This window comes from Sander lucioperca, chromosome 21 (genome assembly GCF_008315115.2).
Source record: "Sander lucioperca isolate FBNREF2018 chromosome 21, SLUC_FBN_1.2, whole genome shotgun sequence".
NCBI classification, from domain to species: Eukaryota; Metazoa; Chordata; class Actinopteri; order Perciformes; family Percidae; genus Sander; species Sander lucioperca.
Window position 1 is genome coordinate 13,440,131 of NC_050193.1, and position 18,639 is coordinate 13,458,769.

An 18,639-nucleotide genomic window follows, 5' to 3' on the forward strand; every position below is an offset into this window, starting at 1 on the left:
ACTTTGTTTCGTGTGAAACCGCTCAGTGAACTACATCTCTCGTCTCACACAATTTACGTCACCTAGCTTGATGCTCAACTTAATCGCTAGCTAGCTAGCTTAGCTCTGTTCCACAACACATGTAACATTATCTTACCTGATGTGTTTCACCCAGTTAAGTGTTTTCAGCAGATAAGCAAAAGAACAAGCAAGATCCTCAGCTCATTTGAGTAATGTAACATCCCCGGTACGATACACACAAACATCGTAGCTTCAGAGAGACGTCATCCATGCGACTTTGAAGTGTGTAGTCTTTCTAATTACGTTAACAGTTTAACAATAAACTGAGACTTTCTTCGGTTGAAAAAATATCTTTTAAATTAACGAACATATTTGTAATCCATGGCTCAATTCAATTGGGATAAACAAATTATTTGCCTCTCCCCGTTCACTCCCGTTCATATTCTTTCCGAATTAAGGTCCCATGGACCGGAAGTAGAAGGGCGCGACTTCGGCTCAAGGAGGAGAGAGGGGGGGCAATGTGGAGGGTGGGGGTGTGGCCTTGACCAACTGCCACTTTGCTCGTTTGAAAGCCATGATGTCTCTCTCTTTCTCATGGGTGGGCCAAATTCTCTGGGCAGGCAAAGCAGAGAAAGGGGAGGTAACCTTGCTCTTTATGAGCTCATAAGGAGCAAGATTCCAGATCGGCCCATCTGAGCTTTCATTTTCTCAAAGGCAGAGCAGGATACCCAGGGCTCGGTTTACACCTATCACCATTTCTAGCCACTGGGAGACCATAGGCAGGCTGGGGGGACTCATATTAATGTTAAAAAACCTCATAAAGTGAAATTTTCATGCCATGGGACCTTTAAAGTATGCTACTCAGCAGAACATGTGCCCCTTACCAGTTTTAGAGCTGCAAAGATTAGTTGATGAAACGGTTAGTCGATCCCCAGATAAATAATTGGCATCTAATTTGATGATTGATTTACCATTTAAGTAATTTTTCAAGGAAAAATATTTAATATTTGATAGTTCTAAGTCCTAAAATGTGAGAACTTCTTTTTTTAGTCATAACGTGATAGTTAATTGTATATCTTTGGCTTTTGGTCAGATAAAACAAGACATTTGATGACATGACTTTGGGCTCTATGCATAGATATATACGTATTATATCAAATATATAAATTTGTATTGGGTGTAGAGGGTATTTTATTGGCCAAACCACTAATGAATTAATCAATAAAATGATCAGCAGATCAAGAAAAACAGTCTTGTCTCGTTCAGAGTTTGTAAAGAGGATTTTCTAAAGCTAACCTATCCTATGATCTAGTGTCATGGTTATTCACTTTAAACTCATGATGTCTCAATGATAATAATCCCCAAAAAACGTAAAGAGCAAGGCTTTATAAATGAAAATGTGATACCTAGACGTCAGCGACGATGACCCTCCGATCTTTTCATATTTATCAGTGCATTCAATGTGTCTGTAGGCTATTTATCGTTGAAAGTTGTTGGTGCTTTCTGTCAACCCATCTAGACACACATAACACAGTCAGAGTTCAGAGGTTGTAGTTCAGAGGTCACGCCACAGCACAGACCAGGACTTGGTTGAGCTAGCAGGAGGATAGCATCATGCTCAGTAACACCTCAGCTGTGCAGACCTTTACTGAAATCGGGGTCTGTGATACTGACTCTTATTTTCAGCAGCATTACCAATATACAGTATACCTGTGGTCAGGCCTATCAAGGGTGGAAGTTGGTGGGGTTAGACAGATGGCAGCCAGTGGAGTAGGCCTATGTGATATTTCAGGGATATGCAAAGGGATTGGGTGTCTTAATGTCACTGGTCACGTTGCATTCTCAAAACTATATGCACTCATGACCCTCAGAAGACATTATAAATAACTCTATTGCTCTTCTACCTCCTCATTGGAAAAAAAAAAGTTGCCCGGTTTCCCATGACTCCCCCCTTTTGTATGGATGAAAAGATAATTCACCAACCACTGCAACTCCATTTAACCTCTGCTCAGCCAATTGCGTCTCTCAGCTGAGGAAAACGCCCAGTTCCCGTCACGTTGTGTGCAGAGGCAGAGACAAAGATGAGACTGAGGTCCAATGGGAGTAAAGCTCATGAATAATGTGACAGCAGAGACCCCGCATTCACCAACCCAACCTTCTTCCTGCATCGCAGGCCATGAGCGCCCTGTCCTTCAATCTGACAGCAAACGCACCAAACCAATGTGAATCGCTGGCATTTAACTAAAGCCGCCGCCCCCTTTTCCTCACTCTCCGTTGGTTTCATTTTTTTTCGATTGACTGCGACAGCTGCCAATGTGTTGTTCATCCTCTTGAAGTGGGGACGAAACCGAAGGGTGAGTAGACATCTGTATTTTTCATTTCCACATTGAATATAGTTGAATAGGCTACTTCCTCAACAGACGGGGGCGCGCATCAGGACGCTGTGTCCTTTGCGCGTGTCCGCAGATGCAGTAGATGCACGCCTGATGTCACGTTCGCTCCTCAACTCGTGAGAGAAAACACAGACGATACACACAACAGCATGCAAATTCAGCCGAGAGGTCTGCTGTTGGTTTTATGGTGCTGTTGTGTCCTGTAGTCTTTGGACGAGCCGTCGCTACCCGAGGCTGACGTGCAGTGCGTCCTCCATTGCCTGATGTGGGACAGATCCGTAGGCCCTGGGCAGTTCAAATCAAAATATCCTTAAAAGGGTATGCCATTGACAGGGGCATGATGGTGATTAGTGTGAAGTGTCATTCATTCATGAAAGCATCCATAAAGTGATGTGTCCCAAGCAGGTGAGGGTTTCCAAGGAGACCCCAAGGGAATCCCTGGGAGTCCCCTAATATGAGCAGCAATTCAGTTTCAGCACTGTGATATTTACTCCCTGTAAAAGGATGGTGGTTTGTTCAGAAGTTTGTTTCTCCCTCTCCTTCCCACTTTTAAAATCAACCTCCACTAAAAAATATGTTTTGCTTATGATTAGCCTACTTCACTTGGTTGGCTTAGACTAATGTGCAGTTCACATTCAAATAAAAAATATTTGCGTATAGATTCTAGATATTTCAACGAGGATGAAGGAGTAGATGTAATTTGAAGCAATTCTAACAAAGCAATTGACATTATTTTGTTAAAACACAATAATTCCAAACAGAGTATTTTACTCTATTTTTCATATCTGAAAACATGTCTGGTGGGGATATTGAAGTTCTATTTAAGTCGGTCTGATGTGAATTATCTGAGGGACGTGCAAATGAAGGAAAGGTTATTTGAAAAGATGTTAGTCATCAATTTGAACCGCACATTTTAATCAGACTGGAGTTCTGGTTCATCTGGGCCTTTATCAGGCTTGGACAGCGACAGATCTATTGTTAATCACTAAACTCTCTTTTGTCCACTGCTCTCAGTAGCAATTCAGCACAATCACCTGGGAATTTGAGATCAACTTGTCTGTTGTATACTGTACACACCTATTGATTTTCTGGTAAGCAATGAGCAGTTGAACAGGTGGAAGGGCATTTCCTATCTGTCTATGTGTAACCCAGTGTTTGTGCACTGGTTAGTTTTTGTAGTTTACCACGTCTGAACTTTACGCAATTTCAAAATTTCATAGTAGCATATCAGCGAGTCAAGTTTCTACTTGATCTGTGCCTTCCTGCATCCTGTTTCACCCCACTCCACCATTTGTTTAGGAGGTTGCACCATTTCTGCAAGCAGAAACTGAACACAAAGTCGTATTTTCAGTGCATCTTACACTCAGTCAGCTTGATTTCACTCCTCTGTTAATTATGCCTTTTAGATGTCTCCACTGCTAATAGGAAGACAAATAAACTTTTTCTGTTGCAGTAGGATGCATTGACAGGAGCAGCAGTATGTGATATGCTTGACTGTACGCGTGTGTGTGTTGTGTAGTTAGAGGGAAGTAGTAGTTAGGCCTGTAACAATTATTACATAATTGTCTAATTGTCCATTTTGTTTACGTAATCACAGTTTCTTTGTTTAACCGCAATTAATTGCTAACATTAGCTAAGGTCTTAAGGAGTATGACTGTAGAGGGTGATTGTTGATTTTGTTTAGGTAACAAAAATGACAAGGGGGATACAAAAATGTTTTATGATAATAAATAGGCAGTGTTTATTTCATAGGCTGCGTACCTGTGTTATTACATTATCTGGCTCAGATAACAGTGATATATAACCAAAAGATTAATTCAAAACTTGAATTGGTTTAAAAAAGTAATAAATTAATAAATATTTTTAAATTAAACTGAAAGAGACAATGATATTGTTAATTGCAATTATTTCTGAGACAATTAATTGTACAGCAACATTTGGAATTGTTACAGCTCTAGTAGTAGTAGGCAGAAAAAGCCCTTTGACCATCTCAGATAATAGACAGAGCAAATACCATAGACACACAACCCACACACATATACGTTGGATCCCTATCTATTAATCAATGTACCATTAGTGTTGTGTGTTTGCACAGGGCTTCCTATAGGAACAGCCAAGGTTAAGCTTAACTTAAGCTTTTGAGTCTATTCCAAAGACCGAATAGAAATAGAAAAAAAAAAAAAACATTAAAAAGGTTTGACTACAAATTCAATCATCAGAGTTTCACAAGAGAGGATTGTTAACATGGTAAAAGAATTGGGAAAGGTTGTATTTACATCACAGTGGTATAATGTAATAGTGTTGTGAAATGTGATGTGTGTCTCATTGATGACATACTTGCACGTGTGTGAGGAAATCTTAGTCAAGAGAAAGTTGCACTGTTTAAAAGAATGTGTCATTTACACTTGAGATTTAGCTGATACTGTTATCCAGAGAAACTTGCATTGATAAACTAGAAAAAATGCAATGCTTCAGTTTCTGTCATCACAGGCAATTGGTTATAACAGCTTATATGATTTCATTTCTTTCGAAAGGAATAAAAACAAAGAACAGGTTTCGATATAAAAACCTTGTTTCTAAGTGTGAATTGCTTACACATCAAACAACTTTTGGTAAATAAGTTCAATAAGTGACAATCATGTAGGTGCTCCCATCTCAGCTGAGTGTGTTCTGTGTTTACCCAGCATGCCGCTGGCTCGCAGCCTCTCTGTCACGTCCCTGTCAGGACTGGAGGAGTGGGACGAGGAGTTTGATTTGGAGGACGCTGTTCTTTTTGAAATTGCATGGGAGGTCGCTAACAAAGGCAAGTGTGTGTGTGTGTGTGTGTGCGCGTGGGTGGTGTCAGATGAGCTTTTTATGTCTGCCTTGGAAACGTGACCACACTTTAATACACTCTGTCAGCTGACGTACACATTAACACTTTAATACTGAGTTTGCTGTAGGTAAAACTTATATGGTGTGGATATATCATGAACAAATGCATGTGAGCACATATTGACAAGTGGTTATTCTAGATATTTTTGTTTTCTGCTTGCACAAACAATGTATATAAAGACAGAAAATGTGTTGCTTGTCATTTATTCTGTTTTCATGTCCAATCTTGTTTATTCACATCATCTTCAGGGAAATTCTAGTTGTTAGAGAGACCTATCACGGTAATGTCTCATATATATATCTGGTTGAATCACATTATATCCTCTGCTTTGTGTGCGACGTGTGGCATGTTTGCTGCATGTGTGAAGTTGGAGGTATCTACACTGTCCTCCAGACCAAAGCCCGTCTGACCGCAGAGGAATGGGGGGAGAACTATTTCCTGGTGGGTCCCTATGTGGAGAGCAACGTGCGCACTCAGGTGGAGCTGATCGAGCCTACCAACCCGGCGCTGAAGAGAACCATTGACAAGATGAACTCCAGTGGGTGCAAGGTAGTACCACACGTACACAATAAACACATACGGCTCTGAGTTAAATTTGTAAGATCCACTCAAGGACAGTCATTCTTACTACACATAGTTGGAGGGATTATAGAGTGAGATTTGTGAAAACGTGTGGTAGATGTGAACTACACTTAGAAAACCAGCTTAAGATCATCCTTAGCCCCTGTTTTATATCCGACCCACTCGGTCTCTGCTCACTGGCCACGTCTCCAAACCCTGTGACATTTCCTCGCAAAGGTTAGAGGTTGTATCAGTGTCTCTCTGTCTCTCTCTCAAAAACACACTCCAGAAATAGATGACTGTCAGTGTGTGTGCGTGATACTTTTAAAGCTTTGTGCTGTATCACTCTGGGAGTGCTGTGGTATTATGGGTCAAGGCTAGGAGAGGGGCTTTTTTTAAAGGTACAGTGCATCCTTTTTCAACGAAGCCTATCTGGTTTACCTTGAATCACACGACATTTAAGCTTAGGACAGACATGCACTAGTTTCTTAAAAGATATTTATGTCCTGTATTATTACATTAAATTATGTCTATTTTAGTTTTTAAGTTCACTTGAAGCTTGAGGTGACATATTTGCTCGACAAACTTCATCAAGGTTATTCTTGAACGGTGTGGTCGGTCACATGTTTTTGTAACTGGGATGAGCAAGTTGCAAATAACTGAACCATTTACATACAAAAAACATGGTGAAGGTAAATGTAACAAAAAATAAGAGCTGCTGTTACAGCTGCGGATCTTTATGCTTTCTATGATTTGCGTGGTTTATTTGGTATGGTGGATGATGTATGGCATAAAGAATTAAAGTTATTTTTTACCTCGCTCACCCTTTTCTCCATTTTCCCTGCAGGTTTACTTTGGGCGGTGGCTTATCGAGGGCAGTCCCTATGTTATTCTGATTGATGTCGCGTTCACCGCCTGGTCTCTGGACAGCTGGAAGAGCGAGTTGTGGGATCTTTGTGACATCGGCGTGCCGTGGTTCGACCGCGAGGCCAACGATGCCGTGTTGTTTGGCTTCCTGACCGCCTGGCTTCTGGGGGAGGTCAGCAGCAAGAAAACTGTCAAGTGACAAGAATTTCTATAAACATTAAATTATTTACCTATGTTGTGTCGAAAGAAGAAGTTCAATACTGCATGTTTAAGTGCTGAAAGAAGATCAATTATCTCTTGAAAAGTCTGAAATTGTCTTATTATTAATATCCAAATAATCTGAAGGTTTGAAATATATGTATGTGCAGTACTGTACATATAAACCCTGTTTTTTCCGTATTGCAGTTCGCAGCCCAGAGTGAGCAGCCTTCACACATCGTGGCCCATTTCCATGAGTGGTTGGCCGGCCTGGGCCTGGTGTTGTGTAGACATAGACAGTTGTCCATCGCAACCATATTCACCACTCACGCCACACTGCTGGGACGATACCTGTGTGCTGGAAATGTGGACTTCTATAACAAACTTGCAGAGGTATGTGTGTGTACATTTTATTGCAGGAATGTACAGTAATTAAACAAATGCAAAACAATAGAAATAGGCCATTGAACAGTCATGTTGACTTTGATTTTTCTGTAGGTAAATTAGAAATGAATACATAATCAGACAGTTCAACAAGAAATGTACTCATCGCACTCTTTCTCCTATGTCTTATTTAGTTCAACGTGGATAAGGAAGCAGGCGATAGACAGATCTACCACCGCTACTGTTTGGAGCGGGCAGCTGCTCACTGTGCCCATGTCTTCACCACTGTGTCACAGATCACAGCCATTGAGGCAGAGTTTCTGCTCAAGAGGAAACCAGGTGTGTGATATTCAGAAACGTCCTATCCTCATTTGTCACTGCCTGGGCAAGCAGGTCTTACGGTACGGGGATATGATGTATTTCTTACTGCTTTCTTAGTGAATGTTTCAATGTATCATCATTTTAATTAAAGCTTTAGTGCGTAACTTTTTTTTATATTAATGAACGTCCGTTACATTCAAGCCATTATCAAATGAGTTGCTGCAAAGCTAATTAAGACTATCAGCTCCACACAACTCTCTCTGTATTTCTCAGTATGGCTGTGTTCAGAAACTGGCGACTTTTGCACGCAGAAAATTGAGAAAAAGATAATTACCTCTTCTGAAGACTCCATCATGATTTCTTAATCCTCCGTATCCTCCTTGGCTACTAGCAACTGCATGGCCGAGGGGTGGGAGCCTTTAATAGTGGGAGGGGTGCGCGATCACGGAAGGCTTGTGTCATGCGGACGCGCTGACAGTTTTTTTTGTCATTACTTAGAATTCCTCATGGGGGCAGCAGAAACTACGCACTATAGCTTTAACACAGTTAGCTACCTAGCTAATTAGATACTTTACTAAAGTTTGACTGATTTCTCTGTCTCTATGTTGCATTTAATGCCCCTAATCTCTCCAATCACACACAGACATTGTTACTCCCAATGGGCTCAATGTGAAGAAGTTCTCAGCCGTGCACGAGTTTCAAAACCTCCACGCTCAGAGCAAGAATCGCATTCAGGAGTTCGTCAGGGGACACTTCTACGGGTCAGACACCCCACAACACACATTACAACATTCACAGCACAGTCAGAACTTTAAGAAGTGAAATTGAGAGTTTTTTGCTGGTTACTTTTCATCAAATGAATTGTCATAAGAAATAGATGAATCACATTCTGAAGAATATAGTACTTGTTATGCTATTAAAGAGAAGGGGGGAAACATTGTAAGTGCTACACTCATCCAGCTCTTGTGACAGATTTTGGTTTGTGTTACCATCAGGCACCTTGACTTCAACCTGGACAAGTGTTTGTTCCTCTTCATTGCTGGAAGGTACGAGTTCTCCAACAAAGGAGCCGACATCTTTTTGGAAGCTTTGGCCAGACTCAACTATCTACTGAGGGTAAGTGTGTGTTCATGTGTGTGTTCATGTATTTGTGTGTGTGTGTCTGTGTGTCTGTGTGTAGAAGGACGAAGGTAAATCTTTTTGGTAAAATGGTCTGCCTGTTGCAGGTCAATCACAGTGACGTAACCGTCATTGCATTCTTCATCATGCCGGCTCGGACTAACAACTTCAATGTGGAGACCTTGAAGGGCCAAGCAGTCAGGAAACAGCTCTGGTGAGGTTTATGTTATGTTAAACAAGGAGATGAAGTATCTTACTAAAAGTGTACATTGACTTCAAGTGTATATACTTAATTTCCACTTGAAAAAGTGTATTAATGTTGTGTGTAGTTGTCTTATTTCCGTTGTATTCTTTTGTTTTTGTCACTTACAGGGACACTGCTCAGACTGTGAAGGAACGTTTCGGAAAGAAACTTTATGAGTCACTACTAGTGTAAGTTGACCACTTTCAGTCTACTTAATGAAACCTGTAAGATGTGGAATAACCTGTTTTAAAGTATGATATATGGTTGAGTTTATTCATGCTAATACATATTGTATTGTAGTCATTTTACAATTTTCCTTTGAATCTAAAACACGCTTTTTTCATCAGTGGGCAGCTGCCAGATGTGTCGAAGATAATGGACAAAGAGGATTTCACCTTAATGAAGCGTGCCATTTTTGCAACTCAGAGACAATGCCAGCCTCCAGTCTGCACCCATAATATGCTGGAGGACAGCAACGACCCCATCCTTACCTCGGTTCGCCGTATCGGCCTTTTCAATAGCTCTGCTGACCGTGTCAAGGTAAGGTCAGCTGTCAGTAGTCCATAAATGGCATAGGCCACAAAAAAAGATGTCTTCTCACCTTTTTACGTGTTGTTACGTCAGAGTGTAAACAAGTGTAGACAAGTTCACATATATACAGTACACTAAGTTTAACATGTGGTTGTTGTTTTTTTGAAGGCATCCTAAACTTAAAGGAGCGCTATGCAGTTTTTTGCTTTTTGCTCGCAGGTTTCTCTATAGAGCTCGCCCTACAGCTTCGGAATAAATATTTGGCAGCTTCTATGTCTACTTGTGCCTGACTCCTCGCTCGGTCAGTCTGCCGTTTCTTCTTTCTCTGTTCCTCCGACAATGCATTCCTAGCTTTCTGCTTCTTTTTTGCCGGCTCAGCCATGACGATAGTGTGAAAAACTCCATCGCTACCTTGTTAGCCGGTTCCTGAATGGGCGTATGTGTGCAGTGCCGTGAAGCAATTTGTTAAATCGCGAGACATGATATCACGCGATACTTCATGACGCCGAGGCCGGCGGCTCGCCGGCCAAAAGTTGCAAGGGTGGTTTATAAGTCAAAAAGTCATATAACCATTCCAATGACTCCGAAGCTGTTCAGTTAAGGTTAATTAAGCTAAAAAATTCCCCTTTAACTAATAAATAATGCATTCAATGTATAGGTGGGCAGAAACTGTTGGTACATCACCATTTCAGGAGTGCACATGAGTCAAATTTCTGCAGTGATTTATAATTCCACACTTTTGAGAGCGTCATGTGGCCAAGAATATCAGTTTGTATTATAGTGAATACTTACACAGAATGGCTTCTCCTTCCTTTAGATTATCTTTCATCCAGAGTTCCTTTCGTCCACCTCTCCTCTACTTCCAATGGATTATGAGGAGTTTGTAAGAGGCTGCCACCTTGGCGTCTTCCCCTCTTACTACGAGCCTTGGGGCTACACACCAGGTACGTTCTCATGTATGCTGATAAGGTGTATTTATGTATGCAGGTGTAGAGTCTTTTATCATCTCCTACATTGGGATCAGGGGAGGACTTGCTTGGACGCGTGTTCTGCGTGCCAATAATCAATGTCCACAATTTGTTCGCATTTCGGTGCTGTGACCCATTTATTTTCCTTAACGGCCTGCTCACCGTCGCACAAGCATTACAGTCCATTTAATTTAATTTCTGGATTAGTTCCATTCATTTTCCTTATCAAACAAATGAAAGACACGACTGACACGGTGAAAAGCTGTATGCTTTCCCCAATTTCCACACACCTGTGTACCTGTGGCTGATTACCTTTATGCCTTCCCAAAGGCAATGCTCCACCCAGTGCTCAAACATAAAACTGCATATGAATTGGCATAACCAACATGGTAGCCTATATAAATAAAACAAAGCGGTGTAATGGCTCCAACAGCAGGTATATTGTATAATATTAAGAGGGCCTTGCTGTTTCTGTTACCATCAGCTGAGTGCACAGTCATGGGAATTCCATCCATCTCAACTAACCTGTCAGGCTTTGGCTGTTTCATGGAGGAACACATAGCAGACCCCTCAGCGTATGGTGCGTATCTCATACTTCCTCTGTTAAATTCTCAAAGTTTGTCTTTTAAAAGATACGCAGTGATAACTGTTGCTTTCTATGACATCGTGCTGTTTCTTTTTGCAGGCATTTACATCCTGGACCGGCGGTATCGGGGGGTGGACGAGTCGTGTAACCAGCTCACGTCCTTCCTGTTTCAGTTTTGCAAGCAGAGCCGGCGCCAGCGGATCATCCAGAGGAACCGTACTGAGCGTCTGAGCGACCTCTTGGACTGGAAATACCTCGGCAGGGTGAGATACCAAAAAAAGGACTCCTTTTGTGTATGTGATAACTTCAAGATGAACTAATATTAATTCTTGTTTGTTTGCTGCACTAGTATTATATATCTGCCCGTCATATGGCCCTGGCTAAAGCCTTCCCCGACACCTACACGTATGAACTTCAGGAGCCCACCTCAGTAAGTTAACATGTGTGTTAGGATGGGAGATGTACTGTGTTGTCACTATTCATTGTTATTTAATTTTATTCATGCATTCATCAAGGTGAAATCTTTACACTTCAACCCACTGGTTCTGATGCCTTTTGGTTCTCGTCCTCAGACCTCTGGTTTCCGTTACCCCCGACCAGCCTCTGTGCCACCGTCTCCATCTCTGTCCCGCCACTCCTCCCCCCACCACAGCGAGGCTGAGGACAACGATGAAGAAGAACGCTACGATGAAGATCTAGAGGCAGAAAAGGACCGGGTAAACATCCGCCAGCCCTACACCCTGCCATTCAAAAACAAGTCTTCTGCTGTACATGGGGCTAATGGAAACAGCGATGGCAACGGCGAGAAAGACTGAGACAGACACACACATATACATACAGTACATGCTAAACCTCACTAGTGAAAGTTTATCGCCAATTGTTAAAGTGATCCATGTACTTTGTAAATGAGTGCATTTGTGTGAATGGGAGTGATAAATGTAATATTGGCTTGTTGTGAAAAATTGCATCACTGTCTGTGTCTTCCCAACCTGTTCGTACCTCAGATTTTGAGAAATATTTGTGAGTTTGATATGTTTTGGTATTGTTTCAGTTACACCAGCAGTGCAACCAGTGGTTTGCTTTGTGTAGTAAATGCAGCAGCTAGAAAGGGCTAAACAGCTCAACATGGGAAACAAATCAGGATTGCTGGATTTTGTAGTGTACTAACACTGGATAACATACTGTAGGTCTGAAGCATTGGAAACAATAATAGAGGATTATTTTGAGTCTCTGGAGGGTTTTTTATACTTAAATTCAAACGTGGGTCAGAGCAGGGAAAATAGCATAACCATCCTTTTTACCAGACTCATTTAGTCATCTTTAAACATTCAAAACTGTTTTACTGGTTTAAAGAAATGCTCATATAAAGACAGTTGCTGTGAATACCCACAAAGAACACCTGTTCTTTTTACTTGTGTTTGGCTTAAAAGTGTGATGATGATGATGATACAGTACTTCAAACTCAACTGTCCATCTTATAGCATTGTCTTCTTTCTTTCAAATGCCTTGTTTACTACAAAACTTGAAGAAAGGAGAATGGGGGAAGAAATGTACAACACACACACAAGAACAAGAAATAGCATCAGAAAACAAAAAAAAGCTGATTCTCATTTTGAGAATAGGGTTGCGTGTGTTTTCATTTTCTTTCTGCACCTTATTGTATTACAGTCTTTCAGTGACGATCACCAACATAACCTTGCACTCCTGTCTGTGTGTGTGCTTTTGTGAATTATTTCTGGGTTTGCCTGTTATTTTTGAATGGAATAGAGGTGAGACAGACAGCAAAAAAGGGAACAGGTGAAGGACATAGAGAGATGGCTGGGAAAGAGCTAGACTTGACTTTTTGTCTGTAACAGAAGATGGAAATGATTTTACCAGGCATATGCTCACACTGCCTGTAAGAGTTTTATCATTTGTACAATCTTGCACCAGATTAACTAATAATAAAGTATAAATATATATATATATACCTACAGTATAAGTGTTTTACAAATGATAACTGGCTCTTCTTTGTATGCATGCAGTTTATTGGAACACAAATATCCAAGGTCTGTGGGTTTTCAAGTTCTTTGTAACATACTGATCCAGTGACACCATCCACACAACACACCCACTATAAACCATCTGATTTATCTGGCTTGTTTTGCTGTGTCGTAGGTAATCCTGCAGAGTTCTCGTCTGCTTCAGCACAAGTAAACTCGGCCCCCATGACCTTTGCAAACTGTAAAAAAAAAAAAGATATATATAATTAGAATTTATACTTTAATTAATCCCCACAATTTTACAATTACTACAATTTTACCCTCTGTTGATATTACACACTTATTATGAAGGGTAATTGACAACAATTCACTTATTTGCACACAAACTCAAAATCTGTTCTCTTATTTGGACCTAAACAGTTTTTTCATGACATTAATTACATCATTGTTTCCAACTGACTTTCCAGTAGACAGTGGCAGAAATACCTACATTGGTACTTTCACTAAAGTATATGAGGACTTCTTCCACCAGTGGTAGCAGATAGCTGGCAGGATCCATCAGGATCTTTGAGGAACCATGCAGGACTCACCTAGTAAACTATTCCAGAAGGAGTTGTATGTTGCACTGCCGGTTACAGCTCCGAGTTTGGCTGGATTCTTCCTCACTGTGTGTATTGAGAAGCCACCGGGCCCAGTCACCTCCACCTCCACCACATGATACTCACTTAACCTGGGGCAGGAGGAACAGGTATGGAAAGTAAAGTGTGATTAAAGCAGATATGAAAGGCTCAATCAGATCAATCAGATGTTTAATAGGACTCACGCTGTGTCAGACACAATCTCTCCCTGAACACCCGTAAAGCCGAGTGTTCCTGCTGCCACTGCTGCTGCTGCCATGGTGTTAACGTTGTTTGGAGCAAGTGGGCACAACTCTGCCACTGAGCCTCTGAATAAAACATGCCTGCCCTCTTTCTCCGTCCATTCAGAGAGGACGTCTCCTGTCAGACGGAAGCAGGATGGATGCTTGGACATTCTTATAAACAAAGCCTGAAAACAAATCAAGAGAAGGAACAGAGTTCAATCAGAACACAATAAGGTTTACCAGAAGACACTCATATCCTGAGTACTAATATAAAATAATAGTTTATTTGTCACTAAGCCAGCTGCATCTTTATTCTCAAAGTATAAACCATGTGAAGAGTGGCCACTGTATGTCTTCCTCTTCCTGTACTACTCAGTCTAAACCACACCTGCACCACCCCAGTGTTACCTTCAAGGCTCCACTATCATTTAGCCTCTGGATGTCCTGGCCTCCCCATAATGCACCACTGGGGACGTAGAGTGTCCTACCATACTGCTGAGCCACCTGACGCAGCTTCTGATTCAGAGCAGGGTCAGAGAGGGCAGAGGGAGAACCCACCTGACAGGAGGATACATAAAGGCACAATAGACGATTTCATAATTCTGTGATTAATAACTGAAACTTTGTGTCACCTTATGTGTTTTTATTTTCTGTAATGGCTACGTACAGCACCTATTTTATTTTAAAACCACATGTATTTACACATCAGTTTAAAACAGAGACATGTGTCAGCCTTTCTGACCAGTGAGCATATATCTGTTGGAGACAACAAAAGAAAACAGTGCTACCATGTTAAAATTCATATCAGACAGTTGCCCGAACATATTGAGTATCCCTAAAATACAGAAAACCAAAATAATATAACTAATTTACCTTTTTAGAATAGACCAGACTGTTAATTAAAAAAAAGCCTCACTGATAAACATGAACACACCTTGTCACCCCTCTTACTCTTACCTGTTATAGTCTACAGGAACATCAGAAGCAAAGGGTGTATCAAGGCTAATTGATCTCTCGATATACTGTATAAAATGCTACAAAATAGAAAAATTAAATACCCTGTTTTGCAACAACCACATCTTCCACATAAAACAGAGAAGAATCTCACCATGAAGTGAGACTTAGACAGGAAGTGAAGCCCAAATTCTTTCACTATCTGCGGATGGCACACTTCTACAATCACATCACATCGCCTGTAAAACACAGTTTTAAAATGATTTTAAAAAGATGTCACGGAACATTCTGTGCATGTTGTCTATGCTAGCACAGAGATCATATAAGATGCAAATACTGGTGTTTGGAATATGAGTTTATGCACCTTTCTGCAAAGGATGATAGGTCACCAAGTATGAGTTCATCAGGAACTAAACCTTTGAGCTTGTCAAAATTTCTGTTCCAAACGAAAGCCAGTGTTAGACCGAGAGCAGCTCCATCTTTAAGGATCCTCTCCACCAGGTACTGCCCTGAAGTGCGCGCGCACGCAAGCACACACATGCACACACACGCACACACACGCACACACACACACACACACACACACACACACACACACACACACACACACACACACACACACACACACACACACACACATTGATCTAAGCAAAAGACTCATATAATAAAATCATACAATGATGTATGTCAGAAAGTGTTTGAAAGGGGGAGTTCACACCTAGATGTCCATAACCTACAACTCCAATCCTTTGGAAGGAAGAGCTGGTTGCCATGTCCTGTGCTGACAAAAGGAAACATGCTGAGAATAGACCAGAATATTCACCTGCAACTTAACAACACAAACCAAAACACACATATACAAGTCGGCTTTCAACATTACTTCCTATCTTGACATCTGTAACACTTATTTATTGCTCTACTCACCAGATAATCCCACACCTCTGCAGAGCTGCGTTTCTCCCAATGTGAAGCACAACAACCGGCCCACGACTCACGGAATTGTGGGAAATCAGAGTACAAAGTTTAGAGAGGCCATAGTTAATCATTGTTAGTTCTCAGTGTGTGGAATTATCACACCATAAGCTTCCATCCATTCAAGTGATTTCAGGTGCATTCAGAATCGCTTGTAAAGTGCAACAAAGAAAAAGCTGTGTATGACAGATGAGGCAGAAATTGATTCACATTACATGTACTGTACATCAATCAACATATTTACATTTCTCATACATGCACAATGTAACTGTGTGTTTAATTTTTTGTTTCAACTATATTAGTTTTATATTTATAGCTGTGTTTTTTTCTGTCTTGTTGGAGAATTTGAAAGCAGTGTGGCCATCTGGTGAACTCATACAATGTGAAATAATTTTTTTCTTTATTAAGATTATCCTTTGATCCCAACCCCTTAAAATGTGTCATATATTACATTTTAAATATATGTTGGCAAATAATCCTGTACAGCAGCAGAATAGAATTTTGCTTTGACATTAAACAGTTGTGAAAACACAGTTTCCAGCCTTGACATACAGCAGTCATCTATTTCTAACTGTGGTCAAAGTTGTTGCAGAGATGAATAGTTCATTTTGCATCACCTACAAGGTTAAGAGATATGATTTAAAGGATTTTACCAAAGGAAATCCCTTTCTGGCCATTTCCACACCATTAATTTGCCATTACCAACAATCATCTGAAGTTTACATGTAAAGTAAGAAAATGACCTTTATCATATGAGTTTACTACTAGTTCAACTTTGCCCCTCATGTGTTTGTGTCACCAATATATTCCAGCTGAAGAGGTCAAAGGTCAGCTGTTTGTCCATGAGAACTCAACAAAGGGAGAACACTGATTATCAGAGTGCAATCAGAAGGCGAGGATCAGTCCAAAGTTCATTTGCTGTGAAATACCAACAGACAGAGACACAGCAGAGATTTGAGACAGGAGAACAGGACGAAAACACCTGAGGATTGTGTGTTGGTGACAAAGAGAGTAAAGGCAGATCGGCAAAGACAGGATATAAAATACAAGGTGCGCAAAAGGATCCAATTGGGACATCTGCTTGAGCCCACGGCAGTGCTGATTCTGAGACGATGGACATCCTTGAGACAGCTGCCTATGACAGGCGGCAGAGGAGAAACATGGTACCTAATATTCCTTTATTCTTACCAACAGTCATTGGCCAATAGTTGTTTATGTTTGTTAAATTTTCTCTATGTGGAAAGGATAAAATCATCATTTCAGCCAACTCTTCAAATTCATGCTGTGACATGTCTCCCGTTTCTTTCTGTCATTTCCTCTCTATCAGTCCTGTGCTCTCCTTTTTTCTCTCTTGCCTTTCTTTTTATCCACAGCTGTGTACTTCTACTTGTGGACTCCTGACTCACCTGCTTCCATCATGTCTGCGGGTGTCAAATCAGCACCAACACTCCTATTGGCTGCAGCAGTGCTGAGCTGGAATGGAGGGCAGAGTGTCCTGGGTGTGGTGGGAGGATTGCTCTTCTCTGCTGTTGGTGACTGCTGTCTGGTATGGCCTGAGCTTTTTCTGCATGGTAAGAATTTGTACATCAGTGAAGCACAAATCCAGGCATTTTCAAAATGCAAACTAAAGCTGCAGGTTGGCCTCATAATTAGAGAATGTACATTGCATGTATAGAAGTACATGTAATGGCATGTTGCACAGAGTGTAGAGGGGGTCAGCCCTCAACCACAAGATTGGTGGTTCGATCCCGGACTGAATGTCAGTGTCCTTGAGCAAGACACTGAACCCCAAGTTGCTCTCCGGGCACTGTATGTCTACTGCTCCAAATGCTTAGGATAGGTTAAATGCAGATTGAATTTCACTACATTGTACTGCAGTTGTTATGTGACAAATACTTTAATTTTGTGTATAAAAAATTATTAATATACTCTGTGATCAATAGAACCCTTTAAATTTAAGCTACAAAGATTTGCATAAAGTGAAGAATTGATTGGCCTGCTATTTATTGATGTATTGTATGTCCTTAACATGTCACACATCTGTTTCAGGAATGGGTGCATTTGCTGTGGCTCATTTGCTGTACTCACTCACCTTCCTCTCCAGTCGTTATGTGGCATATTCCTCTTCCTCTTCCTCCTGGATCCGTTTTCTATATCTGATCCTGTTCATGGTGGGAGGAGGTGTCTACATCTACATATATCCATTCCTGCAGAAGGCACCAAACTCAGACATACTGCTTCCAGCTGTGGGGGTCTACATTGTTTTAATTTCTCTAATGGGGGCATTAGCCATCAGAACCCGCCATGCGGCAACACTGTTAGGAAGTTTGTCCTTCATGGTGTCTGACCTGTCACTGGCTCTGCAGGTTTTCAAGGTGACAGATCCAATTAAGCATGGTCATGCTATTGTCATGGTGACATATTATTTGGCACAGCTACTAATAGCTGTGGGCGATGTAAAGGCAGTGGAGAAGGAGGACTTTGCAAAATGGAAGAGGTCCTAATCAGCATCCATGTGGATGAGTCTGAAGTATCTCCATCACCCTAGTGAAATCCAAAACTACCTATTAATACTTTTTGTAGGTCTTTGAGTTTTTTTTAATATGAACCAATAAAAGAAGGAAAAAGAGGAAAATAGAAGGGCAGTTCTTCTACTGGACAGCACTTGACAGCTACTGGCTAGTTCAAAAGATAAAAAGAGCAGCGTTCAATGTCAAGATATTTTACTGTGTTTCCAGTTTGCATTTGAAATATCATACAAATAGTCATAACATTTTAAAATACAATGGTCTACAACAAAACCTAAAGAAACACCACAAATA

At 41.0% G+C, this 18,639-nt stretch overlaps 3 protein-coding genes across 4 annotated transcripts; 2 read left to right on the forward strand and 1 right to left on the reverse strand.

Annotated features, from left to right (window-relative positions):
• Window positions 1–2,125: 2,125 nt before the first annotated feature.
• Window positions 2,126–12,738, forward strand: gys1 (glycogen synthase 1 (muscle)). Its single transcript, XM_031320615.2, has 16 exons — window positions 2,126–2,354; window positions 5,078–5,196; window positions 5,636–5,817; window positions 6,677–6,868; window positions 7,102–7,287; window positions 7,473–7,617; window positions 8,243–8,360; window positions 8,595–8,715; window positions 8,826–8,932; window positions 9,091–9,150; window positions 9,310–9,502; window positions 10,311–10,437; window positions 10,946–11,041; window positions 11,147–11,310; window positions 11,397–11,477; window positions 11,620–12,738. The coding sequence occupies exons 2-16, from the start codon at window positions 5,079–5,081 to the stop codon at window positions 11,860–11,862; spliced, it is 2,133 nt and encodes a 710-aa protein (XP_031176475.1). The 5' UTR covers window positions 2,126–2,354; window position 5,078; the 3' UTR covers window positions 11,863–12,738.
• Window positions 12,739–13,053: 315 nt separating this feature from the next.
• aspdh (aspartate dehydrogenase domain containing) lies at window positions 13,054–15,846 on the reverse strand. Of its 2 annotated transcripts, none has more exons than XM_031320616.2 (8): window positions 15,770–15,846; window positions 15,564–15,621; window positions 15,210–15,354; window positions 15,000–15,084; window positions 14,300–14,449; window positions 13,853–14,076; window positions 13,620–13,759; window positions 13,054–13,268 (listed from the first exon to the last, which is right to left on the reverse strand). In XM_031320616.2, the coding sequence occupies exons 2-8, from the start codon at window positions 15,616–15,618 to the stop codon at window positions 13,231–13,233; spliced, it is 837 nt and encodes a 278-aa protein (XP_031176476.1). In that variant the 5' UTR covers window positions 15,619–15,621; window positions 15,770–15,846; the 3' UTR covers window positions 13,054–13,230. The 2 variants fall into 2 exon arrangements, with proteins under 2 accessions (XP_031176476.1, XP_031176477.1); XM_031320617.2 differs by having other exon boundaries at window positions 15,564–15,626; window positions 15,770–15,844.
• An 844-nt stretch (window positions 15,847–16,690) lies between these two features.
• On the forward strand, window positions 16,691–18,631 carry tmem86b (transmembrane protein 86B). The gene is made up of 3 exons (XM_031320773.2): window positions 16,691–16,980; window positions 17,145–17,388; window positions 17,867–18,631. The coding sequence occupies exons 1-3, from the start codon at window positions 16,930–16,932 to the stop codon at window positions 18,319–18,321; spliced, it is 750 nt and encodes a 249-aa protein (XP_031176633.1). The 5' UTR covers window positions 16,691–16,929; the 3' UTR covers window positions 18,322–18,631.
• Window positions 18,632–18,639: the final 8 nt, after the last annotated feature.